Below are 11,864 nucleotides of genomic sequence, written 5' to 3'. Positions count from 1 at the left end.
AGATGGTATCTGGTTGTGGTTTTCATTTGAATTTCTCTGATGATTAGTGATATTGAGTATTTTTTCTTATGCTTCTTGGCTACGTGTGTGTCTCCTTTTGAAAAGTGTCTGTTCATGTCCTTTGCCCATTGTTTAACGGGGTTGTTTGATTCTTGCTTGTTCATTTATAAGTTCATTATAAGTTCTGGATATTAGACCTTGTGTTCTGCCAGGTTTTGGTATCAGAACGATGCTGGCCTTATGGAATGAGTTAGGGAGGAGTCCCTCTTCCTGATTATTTGGAATAGTTTCAGTAGGATTGGTACCATCTCTGGTTTATACATCTGGTAGAATTTGACTGTGAATCCTTCTGGCCCGGGCTCTTTCTGATTGGTAGGTTTTTTAAAATGACTGATTTAGTTTCTAATTTAATATCTATTCCATAGCCTAGAAATCAAGGAGTAATTTTGAGTTTCATGTCTCATTACTTAAGAAACATTTTATAAGGCTGTAGCTGCCATAGATAGTGATTCTTCTGATGGTTCTGGGCAAAGTAAATTGAAAACCTTTTGGAAATAACTCAGCGTTCTAGACGCCATTAAGAACATTTGTGATTTATGGGAGAAGATCAAAATGTCAACATTAACAGGAGTTTGGGAGAAATTGATTTTAACTCTCATGGATGACTTTGAGGGATTTAAGACTTCAGTGCAGGAAGTACTAGCCTAAGTTTTAGGCATCCACTGGGGGTCTTAGAACACATTCCCTGTGGGTAAACAGGGACTGCTTTACCATTTCACATATAGTTGTAGGAACATAGGATATTTCCATTTCCTCCTGTTTGCCTTTCATGCTATTATTGATACCAATTTTTTTGTGAGTGTCGTATACCCTACAATAGATTATTATTTTTCCTTAAAATTGAGTTATCTTTTAAAGAAATTAGAACATGTGAAAGAGTTTGTTTTATGTGCTCATATATTTTCCAGTTTTGCCACTCTTCATTCCTTTGTATAGGTCTACATTTTCATATTTTATCCTTTTCCTTCTGTCTGAAAAACTTCCTTTAATTTTTTGTTGTTGCTGTTTAGTGCAGGCTGGATATTATCTTAATTTTTATTGGTCTACAGAAGTCTTATTTTTTGAAATATATATTTTCAGGGTATAGAATTCTATACTGGCATTCTATAAGAATTCTATATTCTTTCAATACTTTAAAATGTCCTCACCATTATCTTCTAGCATGCATGATTTCTGATGAGAAATCCATCATTCTTATCTTTGTTTTTCTATATTTAATGTGTCTGTTTTCTCTGGCATTTTTTCTTGTCAGTAATTTGAATATGACATACATGAACGTGATTTTTCTATAAGCTCATATATTACACTTGTATTTTATTGATCTTCTTTGGTCTGTTGGTTTATAGTTTTCATCTAGTTTGGTAACATTTCAGCTATTATTTCTTCATATTTGTTTTACATTTGGTATTCCAGTTACAGAAATTTTAGTTCACTTACGTTGTCCCAGTTTGCTGAGTCTGTTCAGTCTTCTTTTTTTTGCTACTGTGTGCTTCATTTTGGATACACTCTTGCTGTATATTGACAGACACTGATTTTTTTCCTTCTCTACTGCCTTATCTGCTGTTAATTTCTTTTAGTTCATACATTGTCTCTAGAAATTTCAGTATATCTTATTTTTACATTATTTATATCTCTTTATTGTATCATGTTTTTCTTTATTTCCTTGAGCACCTTTTAAAAACTTATAATAGTTAAAAAGTTCTTTTTTCTGAATTTTGTCACCTGTCATTTCTAAGTACATTTCTATTGATTGATTGATTTGGCTATGGGTTATACTTTTGTATTCCTTTGCATACCTGTTAATTGTTTACTACATATTGTGAATTACATGATTTTGGTGCTAGATTTTTTCTTTTTCCTTCTTTCTTTCTTTTTTCTTTCTTTCTTTCTTTCTTTCTTTCTTTCTTATTCTTCTTTCTTTCTTTTTTTTTTTTTAGATAGAGTCTTGCTCTGTCTCGCAGGCTGGAGTGCAGTGGTGCGCTCACTGCAACCTTCCGCCTCCCGGGTTCAAGCGATTCTCCTGCCTCAGCCTCCTGAGTAGCTGGGATTACAGGTGCACGCCACCATGCCCAGCTAATTTTCGTATTTTTAGTAGAGATGGGGTTTCACCTTGTTGGTGAGGCTGATCTCGAACTCCTGACCTCATGATCCACCTGCCTGGGCCTCCCAAAGTGCTGGGATTACAGGCATGAGCCACCGCACCCGGCCTTGATATTTCTTTAAAGAATGTTGGGTTTTTCTGCCTCGTAGTTATGTTACTTGAAGTTTAACCTGATCCTGTCTGAGGCTTGCTCTCCACCTTTTTTATAGGTGGCCCTAAGGAGCTTCTGTTCCAGGGATGGTTTTACTACTAAGAGGTATCTCTTCTGTGCACTATCCTCAATGTCCCTGTATTGCAGGGTCTCCTCATTCTGGCTCATATGAACTATTTCTAGGAATTATGTGGCTTGCTACTTTCCGGTGATCCTTCCTGAGTATCAGAGATTGTCTTCCTTCATATAAGCATATCTACATTCTGCAAAAGACATGAGTGGGTTTCTTTGCAGCTACTTAGACTTCTCTTGTTCTGTATAGCTCCCTCCTATTATTATTATAATAATATAATAATAGGCCTCCCTGTTATTCTGCCCTACAAATTCTGGCTGCCTCAGCCTCTCCTAACTTTGATCTTTTTCTTCTCAATCGGTGAATCACTGGACTCCGATTCCTTTCCTGAGCTATAGCCTGCAAACTCCTGGAGGCCATGATCTGGAGCAACCAGAAGGCTCACCCCCTTCTCTCTGGGATCATAATCTGTTGTTCAAGGTCTGAAAATTATTGTTTTATATATTTTGTCCTATTTTCTGATTAGTTGTGGTTAAGTCCTATTACAGTAAATCTCTCATAAGCATAAATGAAAGTAAGTTGTAGGTTGTTTCAATTTTCATTTTTTGTTTGTCAGGTGAGACTGGACTTTTAAAAAATACATTACTGGCCTGTAAGTCACCTTCTATGAGTTGCTTGTTTATATTTCTTATAGACTTTTTTTCTGTTAATTTTTTTTTCTAGCACTTGAAGCTCCTTCCTAGGTTTGCGGAATTTCCTATTTTCAAAACCGTTTGCATAAGAAAGAGATTTTTCTTCACTGAAAGTCTGATAAAATGCCATCTGGAAACCTGTTTGGGCCCAGATGCTTTTTCCTCTTGGGAGTGCCATTTTTGATTATTGGTTTGACTTTTTAAATGGTTATTACACTATTTAGGCTTTCTACATCTTCTGGAGTAAATTTTCATAACTTATAATTCTCTTATAAAAGTTTCCATTTCATCAGATTTTCCTAAAGTTTCTCATAGTATTTGCTTATTACCTTTAAAAATGTGAGTTGCATCTATAGTTGTGTGCTTTTTCATTTTCACACTTGATCTTAGCCAAAAGGCTGAGAAGCGATTCTTTTTCATTTTTAATGTCATTTGTGCACTTACTCTCCATTGATTGATAGTGAAAGAGGGTCATGTATTTTTAAGTTTTTTTCCAAAGAACTAGTGTATTGGATTTTGCTGATTATTCTTTAGGCTTATTTTCTATTATTATAGTTTTCTTTATGATTTCCTCCTTTGTAGTTTCTCTGGGTTTCCTCGGTTTTTCTTTGGCCTCTATGATTGAATACAAAACTCATTTATATCAGGTTTTTTTCTACTTTTTTTGTAAACATATTTAAACCTATACATTTTCCCTCTATCTAAATACTCATTTAGCTACTTCACATTAGTTTTGATATGTTGTCCCTTCATTGACATTTCTTAATGTTTTAATTTATAAAATTAATTCATATGTTATAAAGGTTCATAATTTCTGTTAGATTTCCTTTTTAACACACATTCAGGAACACACTTTTTCAATTCCATAGTGCTTGTTTACTATATTTTTATTGATTTTGTAATATGCCATGTCACAGAAGTTCTAAATCATAATATTTCATGCTGCTACGGTATGAGAAACAGTACTGTGAGTGCTCAATACTGAGATCAGAGAAAATTTTCTCTCAGCTTCTTATCTGAAAGAGTCTGTGCAGTAAAATTTACACAGTAATTAGGAACAATCATATAAGAAACCCAGAGTTTCCTTGGGATGATTCATATTACATTCTTCAACAAAGCTGAAAACAATTTTCTATATAATTTAACATATTGCTTGCTAACTTATGAATTATAAATAATACAAGAAGTTAAAGTGTGACTTTTGTAACACAGTATTCCTTATTCAAGAAATAGACTCTGAAACACAGAAGACTGTATTCTGTAGATCCCAATGCATGGGTTCTGCAGGTTGTAAATGTCTAGGATTTACTTGAAGAGTACTTTCTTGAATAATGTGGCAGTGAGGAACAAGGGAACTGCTCAAAAGTCAACTCCCTGAGGATAATCCTAGAAGAAGGATCAGCTTTGCTATGTTGCTTTTTTCAAAGCAGGGGGGAAAGAGATGATTACCATAGGAGATAAAGATGGGGTGTTTGGAAAACAGGAAAAGTAGGTGAAAATTCCCCTCATGTAGCTTGTTTTTTCTCATTAAGTCTCCATTTTTCCTTCTGTGTAGTGTTTTCTATTTGATCAATTTTTCCCCTGCTTTGTTCAGTAAAAGATTATGAGGGAAATGACTCTGAAGAAGAAGACCTGAATTTCAGGGAGACTTTGCCTTCATCAAGTAAGAAAAACACACCTAGATCAAAGGTAAGACTCAAAGGAGAGTGATCTCTACTAATTTTGGCTAATACCTAAATTGCTGACTATGCTCTCTGGGAAATGGGTATCTATTTTGTTTTCACCAAAATAATTTCTTAATTCTTTGCACTGTAGTGTTGACAGTGACCAAAATAGGGATTTGAAAGAGTGGAACTTTTTGCCAAGTTTCTAGTGAATTGCATTTTCTAATGCTACTCTAGAAATTTTACAGGCACTTGTTTTGTGCTACTAATGAAGATACAAAATAAATTTCACTTGAAGTTTGAAGCACCTTTAGATGTATTGATTGTGGACTTTTTCATTGTTTGAGACAGCATGATTGGGTGTCTCCAAACTATGGAAAAGTAGAGGGCTGTGAAAAGTCTGTGACAAAACCTCTTACTTCAACACATTACCCCATTTGTGGAGATAGTGCTAGGGTTAGGACACAAAAAAAGGGAAATGGATTTTAGTCTGGCGGGTGCTTTGCATTTTTTTTCTCTTACCTAGTCAACTAGAGCTTTGGAACTGCCATGATGATGCTGGCCTTGTGCTCATTTCCTGTAAGTTACAGCAATAATAGAGATAAAGTCAGTACATAGACCAAATGCTGCTTCTACCACTTCCCCCGTTCAATTGCCACCTCCACCCGAGATGGGCAGGAGTGCCGCTTTTAAGAACAACATTGTAACTTGGTTATTATCTCCTGTCTGTTCTCTGCTATACTTAAGTTGGGCACATCAAGGCTACCATCACATCTTTGGCTGGGAATCTATGGCTGTTAGTGCCATGTTGGGCTCTGAGCTCACTCTTGAGCCATTCTTTTCTCTGATCAGAATGGTTTCCTGTTTGAAGCAGAGAGAGTTTGAATGGGAACACCTTCACAGAATGGCCCAAGTAGATCCTTTGTATAGTCTTATAGTCTTATTTGACTTCTTCTAGAACTGAGCACATTTTGTGATTTTGTTTATATTTTTACTTTGGTTTTTTTTTCTAAGTTATAGCTTGGCCTATCTAGGATGAATTCTGATATGCTTTAAAGTTTCCTTTAAGAAGAAAGGATCTTAGAACATTCCTGGATGGTTTTTAGAGTGTTGGGAAAATTACTTGATTTCATTAGAACTTGTTTTTCTTATATTTCATGAAACAATTTGATATTGTAGCCGTTTTTATGTCCTTTCAGATAGATGCTGTCCCCTAGAAATTGTCTAGACTCATAGACTTGAAGTTGGTTAGATTTGGAGCATTACTAATTTTTTTTGAGACAGACTAATTTATTTTTTGGATTTTTGGTAGAGACAGGGTTTCACCATGTTGGCCAGGCTGGTCTTAAGCTCCTGGCCTCAAGCGATCCACCCATCTCGGCCTCTCAAAGTGCTGGGATAATAGGCATAAGCCACCACGGCTGGCCTGTTAAAGACATTTTTATGCCGGCACTCATTTTAGAGGTGAAAGCTGAAGCAATTTGTCTATGATCATACAACTCTTGAGTCACAGACTAGAAACCAGGCTCCTATCTGTGTCACTGTTTTCACTTTGTCCTCATAAATTCTTGCTTCATGGAGTACAGAAAAGCTAACTTAGGCTCCTCAGAAAACATTTTCTAACATTTAAAAAAATTTGATATTAATTTGATTCAGTGAGCAATCTCCAAAAGTCCTGCCATGTTGATAATTTATTATGTTTCTCCGTGTTAGTTCTTGGTATTGTTAGCAAAATCACATTTCACTCAATCAGACATATGTTAGTCAACCTTAAATTTGAATTGCAGCCATCTAGAACAGTTTGCTTCTTTAAAAAATAAATATAATCAATTTGATTTTGAACCATGACTTGAAAGATGTCTCAGGTTTAAATTGTGTTAGAACTTCCAGATGTTACTTTTTCTAAGTAAATGAATTGTACTCAAATGCCTTTTAAACATGTCTCATAGGAGGGAAGTGGGATCATGTTTGTGTAATAGCACTGTCCCACTTCTTTTCCTCCATCCCACTGGAGCCACAGTTTCTACATTTCAATTTTAATTATCCTGAAATTAATTTTTAGGGATTTCCCAATCAGTGCTGATTTCAAAACTAGTTCAACTCTGTGAAGCTCATTTCATTTAATGTATTGGTTAGCTACATAGTTTAATGAGAAGGAATCTTAGGTGGACATTTTCCTGTGATCGTAAAGTAAAAATTAAATATACACCAAGCAAACACTAGTAAACTCATTAGTCAAAGAAGAAATCATAATGGAAGTTTAAAGTATTTAGAATGGAATGTACACAAAAATACTAGATGTAAAAACATGTGGTTTGCGGACTGAGCAGTGTGTAGCAAATATAAGGTCTAATCTATAACATTACATTTACAATTGTGCCACTTAAAGTGTTTAGCAGTAAATCTAAGAAAAAGTGTACATTGTCTTTATTGAGAATATTTTATAATGTGTTTGCTGGGTAGCTATATCATATTAGTGGATAATAATACTTAATATATAAATATATCACTTATTTCCAATTTAAATTTAAAAATTCGTATCACTTAATTTCAGTAATAATCCCAAAGTTATTTTTGTGTGTGAATGAGATTCAATCAGCGGATTCAAAAGATGTTCTTGAGAAAACAGAAGGTCAAGTATGGCAAGACAGTATTAGACAAGGAGGGAAGGAAACATGTGTATATGATGACTGGGGCACTGGCACTGCAAGTTGTCAAGACTGAAGTCTCTCCAGTGCAAAATTGGGCAGTGAAATGTGGAGAAATACTTAGAATTAGTAGATTGGATGGTGCAAGTACTAAAGTAAAGATAAATATAGTGGCAGGAGTTTTATATTCACAGTAAACAAAACATGGTGAACACTTACAAGAAAATCTCTTATGGGCTGAAGTAATAAATCTATTTTTTCTCAAACGAAGCTTTTTAAAAATTTAGTTTTGAAAAATCACTTGAGTTATTTAATATAAATAACTTCTGTTTACATAGTACTCTGCACTGTTTTGACAGATTGAAAAATATTTTATAGGGAGATATACAGTTAAGTGATTTTCTAGGAGCAGAATTATACTATGTGATTGTGGTTATAATTCCATTATTGCAGATCTTTTCACTCTTCTTAAGTAGCTATAGAAATCATGTTTCTTTTAAACCATATTTTTTCTAAAACCAGGGCTATAATTTGTTTCCTTTCTTATGTCTGTAGGTTTTTGAGAAGAAAGTTAACTCAGAGAAGGTAAAACCTTCTCTTCGGAATTTCCCACGTAATGATTATGAGGATATTTTTGAAGAGCCTTCAGAAAGGTATAACTGATATGCTTATTTAGTGAGTTTTCTGTTTATGCTACTTATATTCATAGCTAGCCCTCTGCATGGAGACAGTGAATAATGGCCCTCAAATGTTTAATTTTTCAAGATATAGCCTTTTATAAACCTGATTTAGCTTTCTTAGGAATATGGTTACGATCTCACAAATATGGTAATTAACACAAGAGAAAAGTATTCTTGAAGGATTCAATTTCTCTATCCTCTCAATAGTTACCTGGTGTCAAAGCTTTTGCAAATATGCTTGGAGCTTTTGAAGTGGTCAGTGTACTTGAGGTAGCATGAAGCTCTCAGTACAGCACTAAATTTTGTTAGAAATGTAATCTGTTTTCAGAAAGAAAATTATATGGTATAAACAATAGGATTATTAGTATGGTGAATTTCTGGTAGTATATGTTTAAAAAATTTAAAGTACCTGAAGAACAGTAAATTTCCATTAAGAAAACTAAAAAAACAAGTTTTCATGCTTATAAAATATTCAAATTTAGGTGTTATAAGCAAAAACATCAAATGAGGAAACATTTTGTTAAGCCATATTTTCTTAGAGATTTATCAGTAATTTTAGCTACCCTCACTGGAATAGCAGTATATAAGGATGTGTATATTCTTTATATTATGTGTTTTTGTATGTGTATTGTATGAAATTTGTATGTACAACTTTCAGAAGTGCATTAAACAAATAACAGTAATTCCAAAGGCATTTTGAGATTCTATGATATACTAAGCATTGTACACAAATAAAAACTACTATATATTTTTTGCTCTTCAGTTCACAGTTTAATTAGGAAAACAGACATATAAAAGACAAATTGATGTACAATGTAGTAAACATTATTTTAGAGTCAAAATCCAAAGATTGCGGGTACAGAAGACTGACTATGCATGAGGGAGGTTTCCCACAAGCTTCTCTGAAGAAAAGATATTTTAGTTGAATTTAGGATTTAATTAAATAGAAACCTAGCAGGTGAAAAGGAGAAGAACGTTTCAGGCAAGAGGAAGAAGTTTGAGCGAGGGTAAGGAGTTGTGAAAATATCTTACTAATGGGGAGAAATATTAGGTGCCAAGAGTCGTAGGGTGTGTGTGAGGTGGAATGCCAGGAAGCTGGAGAAGATGAGAGGTGGAGCCCAAAATACAGCGTGGGCTGGGGTGGGAAGTAACGTCATATATGTGAAGCTGAGTATACATTTTATTCAGTCTGTTAAAATGAAAAGGATGCATAGGGAGGGTCTTTTTGTTTTATTTGTGAAACTGTCTATTTATCCACACAGAAGGAGGAATGCTGGTGGCAAGGTGAGGATAGCTGGAAGTGGCAGTCAGTGGAGATTAATTAAATGTTTATGGTAATCCAAGAAAAAATGAGAAGGAGAAAAGAGTAAGAAACCCGAAATGCCTTACAGAAGTAAAAGAAAAAGGCATTTATTTTGCTAAGGTTAAAGCATACAGTGGAGGTAGGAAATCAGTGGAGATGGTGATGAAAAAGTACACAGAGGCCACCTGGCCAATATCTTAAACTTAGGTGTCTGATAAGGGGCTTTGATTTATCCTGATATTGGTGGGCAGGTGTAATTAAGTTTGTGTTTTAGTAAGAATTTTCTCTAAACATTGAAGGTTAGATGCGGAAGTCAAGTTAGGAGGATTTTGCTAGGTAGGGTTGCAAATGAAAATGCAACAGGAGCCAAGTTGATAGCATTAGCGAGTCAGCTGAGTATGGAGAGGTTGCAAAGGAAACAGAAAGTGAATATGGGCTAGTATTTGAAAAATCTGTTAACGATTAGTAGCTAGACAGAGTTTAAAACGTTTCCTATTTTTTAGATACAGAAAATTGAGTATGATATGAAATTGAGTATGATAGGGAGTGATTCATGATATGTTAAAAAATATAAGTTATAGAAAAGTACCTTAGAGGAGGTAGAAGGAATCAGGTTAAGAACATGGAAGGATGAATTTTGAACAGGCAGAAAGCAAGGAATAAGAAAGACATTGATGCATCTAAGTAAATGTTTTAAAAGATAATAAATTGAAAGAATTTCTATTTTCTGGTATTTTCTAGAAGAAGTTACAGTTTTACTAAGGCTGAGAAAGTATTAAGATAAGGACTCTAACAGGATGGTGGCTTGGAATTAGCTGCCATGGAAGAGTGGTACAGGAAACCAACCAGGGACATGGTGGTGTTTTCCAAATGGCTCTCTGCTGATATTAGAAAGCCCAGTAACCCTAGTACTTCCCTCCCGCAGCCTAGGTAGAGGAGAGGAGAAGGTAAATAGGCGGATGGATCTGAGGCGACTAGTTTGCAAGGTAAAAGTAGTGGGAGGAGATGGAGTTTATGATCAGACATTGGGATTTGGGAATTATCTCACAAGTGAGCCAATTTCAGGTGATGACAATGGGAGTGGGTGACTGAATTGAAATGGAAGTGAATGTCAATTAAATAATCAATAGAGGTGATTAGAAAGTATTTCTCAAATGTATATATTCTTTGAAACCATGGGCAAATATATACATTTCTTTTCTAGTGGCAGTGATCCCAGCATGTGGACAGCCAGAGTCCCCTTCAGAAGAGACAGGTTGAGCAGTGAGAACGAGGAGCCTGCAGGGCCCTCACATGCTCTCTCTCCACTACTTTCTGGTATGACATCATCCTATTTGTAGTAACAAGTTGAGGCTCTATTTTAGAGATATGCACAAAGATATTTCTATTACCAATGAAAGAAAGAGCTAGGAAAAACTTCAAAAAATGGGAAAATATGCTTTTCTAGGATTTTCTTTTAAAAATAAAAAAATACAATTAAAAAAATGCTCCACACCCCATATTCAGAATGGCTAATTTCTGTCCTTTCTTCAAGTATTTTAAGGTATTAAATATGTCAGTTTAGTAAAATCCATTTTTTTAAAGCTAGATATTTTATAGATTTGAAAAATAACAACCTGCTTCCTAATTTCCTTTTTAAAAATTTGTTGCACAATATATGCTTTGTAAGTAAAATAATAACATTTTTGGATTACAAATTATCACATATTTATAGTGGGGAAAAAAGAAAACAACAAATATGCATAACAATTATAACACTGAAGAATATTTCAGAACTGTTAGTGTATGTGTATTTACATGTATATATAATATAAATGTAATTAGAACTATGAATATATACTTTATATATATGTGTGTGTGTGTATATATATATATTTATAAAATTTGTGTTTGTAAACTTGGGGGATCACATGCACACCTCAAAAACCTTGGCGTTGGAGAGGATCTTGGAGGTCATCCATAACCAACGTCCCATCAAATGTTGGAAACATCTTCTCTAATGACTTTATTTGAAACATATCAAACTCAATTAAGAAAATATCACATTACACAATTATTAAACTGCAGATCTCATACAAAAATATTGCTAAATATTATAGGGGTATAGAAAACTGTATTTTGTTTCATATGACTAGACAGTTATACCAGTACTATTCACTAAATAAACCACATTTCCCAAATGAATTTATGTATACTTTTATCATGTATTAAGTTTCTAAAAATGTTTGATCCTTTTGTATTCTCTAAATTTTTTTACTAATTGACTTGTTTGTTCCTGTGGACATATTATATTATTCTGTTTTGATTCTACTCATTCTAAATTTATCTGGAAAGGAAAATCCTCCCTCTAATTTTTTAAAAATACATTGTTGTAGCTGTTTGGGCAAGTTTTTGCTACCTCGGTGATTTTAAATTATTTTGTGCATTCTTGTGTAAACTTGTTTGAAATTTAGATAGAATGACATGCCAGTTATATTCATTCAGGTAGGATT

General features: G+C 34.2%; 1 protein-coding gene across 20 annotated transcripts in view; it reads left to right on the top strand.

Moving 5' to 3' along the window:
• PTPN20 (protein tyrosine phosphatase, non-receptor type 20) overlaps positions 1-11,864 on the top strand; it is a 110,933-nt gene that overhangs the window by 32,095 nt on the left and 66,974 nt on the right. For 8 of the 20 annotated variants that reach the window (XM_011990919.1, XM_011990924.1, XM_011990930.1 and 5 more), the window contains 3 exons: positions 4,672-4,766; positions 7,945-8,042; positions 10,577-10,689. The exons of 1 other annotated variant lie outside the window; for it this stretch is intronic. In XM_011990919.1, the coding sequence (XP_011846309.1) occupies positions 10,593-10,689 (97 nt within the window). In that variant the 5' untranslated portion in view covers positions 4,672-4,766; positions 7,945-8,042; positions 10,577-10,592. Of the gene's footprint in view, positions 1-4,632; positions 4,767-7,944; positions 8,043-10,576; positions 10,690-11,864 lie in introns of all 20 variants that reach the window. 11 more of the 20 variants (XM_011990935.1, XM_011990928.1, XM_011990920.1 and 8 more) reach the window with 3 other exon arrangements.

Source organism: Mandrillus leucophaeus, unplaced genomic scaffold (genome assembly GCF_000951045.1).
Source record: "Mandrillus leucophaeus isolate KB7577 unplaced genomic scaffold, Mleu.le_1.0 Scaffold388, whole genome shotgun sequence".
NCBI classification, from domain to species: Eukaryota; Metazoa; Chordata; class Mammalia; order Primates; family Cercopithecidae; genus Mandrillus; species Mandrillus leucophaeus.
The sequence above is the reverse complement of the archived record's forward strand: the minus strand, read 5'-3'. Positions and strand labels throughout refer to the sequence as shown.